The sequence below is a fragment of the Aplysia californica genome, unplaced genomic scaffold (assembly GCF_000002075.1).
Source record: "Aplysia californica isolate F4 #8 unplaced genomic scaffold, AplCal3.0 scaffold00175, whole genome shotgun sequence".
NCBI classification, from domain to species: domain Eukaryota; kingdom Metazoa; phylum Mollusca; class Gastropoda; order Aplysiida; family Aplysiidae; genus Aplysia; species Aplysia californica.
The window spans coordinates 562,424-564,249 of record NW_004797445.1 but is presented as its reverse complement, the minus strand read 5'-3'; the positions used below and the strand labels follow the sequence as shown (position 1 = coordinate 564,249).

Below are 1,826 nucleotides of genomic sequence, written 5' to 3'. Positions count from 1 at the left end.
GGGGGTGGTATTGAATACCCTAATGTTATCAGTTGATGGGGGTGAGTGGGGGGTTGTGCAGCCTGAGAAACATAACAAGTCGTTCTGTTCTTCTGTTGTGAAAGACTAACATTCCGTAAAACAATCTTATTTTAGGTCCTTTCAAAATCAGTGGACAGCACTCTGAATACCAGGTATACAACAAATATCCCAGGGTAGAATAGAAATGTGATTTAATCCATTTGAGGATTCGAACTTCACATTCATTTTGACGTATCAAATCCATAGCTTTCTCGGTCACATGGTTGGTTTTATACTTTATCTAGCTGTGCTTTAGTTATGCGATAGAAGGTCTAATGATAACTTTGTTGGGTTTTTTTCTCATTTTGTCCTCAGAGCGTCCAAAGCCCAGAGGAAGCGAATGAGTTCGGTCACTCTCGGTGCTTACAGTGATGCCGAGGACCCTGCAGTCGTCTCCCTCACTCAGCCAGATTCAGTCCAAAATGGCGCCCACCCCCATAGACCTTCTGTTGATGTCACCAAAATGCCGGTACTTCCGGAAGAACATTCGGCGAACACATCTTTCATTATCGACGATTGTGAAAGGGACCATGCTGAATCGTGCAGCAGTGGCGACAACATTGATGACATTGATGTGGAGGAAGGAGATCAAAACGGTCAGGGTGTTTGCAATGTTCCAGAGTTTTCAATATCTTCTGGCGTGAACGGCACCGTGTCTCAATCCAACTCTTCTGTTAGCTTTCAAAAAGAAAATGGTGCAAATAGTCGTCCAACGACGCCTGACGTCAGTCAGACAAAGCGGGTGAAGTTAAAAAACCGCAAATACAGGCCAGCGAAAAAGCGTTCCATCTCTGGCTACAAACTCAGCTTTTTAGGGGAAGACTTCAGAGCAGCTCGCTCAATTTCCATTGTGTTCATCTGCTACACGGTCACATGGACGCCATATTGGATCACCATTTTGATCATGCCGTACGTGGGGCCTCAGAACGTGCCAGACCCAGTGATTGGGGCGGGGATCTGGCTGGCGTACTTCGGTTCGGCTGTCAACCCGTTCGTCTACTATTTCAGCAATACTGCCGTAAAGAAGGGCATCAAACGGCTGTTGAGGAAGATCTGGCACAGGCTGGGCAATCGTGACCATCCGATCCGAAACAACAGTTATACTTAGAAACCAGATGTTATGGAGTTGATGAAGTAAATGATTTTGAGTTTGAGAAAAGAGAAGCACATCCACAAAAAACTGTCGAGTAGTGCAGGAAGGATGTAAGACAGTTAGACAGAAACAACAGAGGAGTAGAAAGGAAGTAAGGCCTACGAAGGACGCCCCTCGCGAAAGTAAATATGCAAAGAACGAAATGCATGTTGAGCAAAAGAGGTGGTGTCGTGCCAGGCAGGTGATTAGTTTCAGTTTAAACATGTTTAAACATAGAGAGAGAAAGAGAGAAAAAAATAGAAACAATCATAAGGATACATGAGAAGAGTTTGGGATGAATTTGGAAGAGAGGCCGTTACGAAGGGGGGGGGGGGAACAAAGTATGAATACCAGCAAGAGAGAAAGTTTGACAGGAAAAAAACAGGAGATAGATACTACACTTGTTGATAGACAGAGTCTGAGAGGACGAGAAAGGGGGTATGAGAGACGAAGAGAAAAAGCAACAACAAAAAAGAAGTAGAAAGGAAGAGAGATATAAGAAAACGGAAAGAGAAAATAAAAATAATATACAGATAGAGGAAGACACGGATTACTATACATGAATACGAAGAAAGAGAGGAAGAGAGAGGGGGGATCAGAGAGAGAGAGAGAGAGAGAGAGAGAGAGAGAGAGA

At 44.1% G+C, this 1,826-nt stretch overlaps 1 protein-coding gene across 1 annotated transcript in view; it reads left to right on the top strand.

Annotated features, from left to right (window-relative positions):
• The window catches only part of LOC101850415 (octopamine receptor beta-1R), a gene marked incomplete at its 5' end in the record, with an annotated part of 12,124 nt that extends 10,930 nt beyond the window's left edge, over positions 1-1,194 (top strand). Inside the window, 1 exon segment of the mRNA XM_013082459.2 lies at positions 376-1,194. Coding sequence (XP_012937913.1) covers positions 376-1,168 — 793 coding nt within the window.
• Between the last annotated feature and the right edge of the window lie 632 nt (positions 1,195-1,826).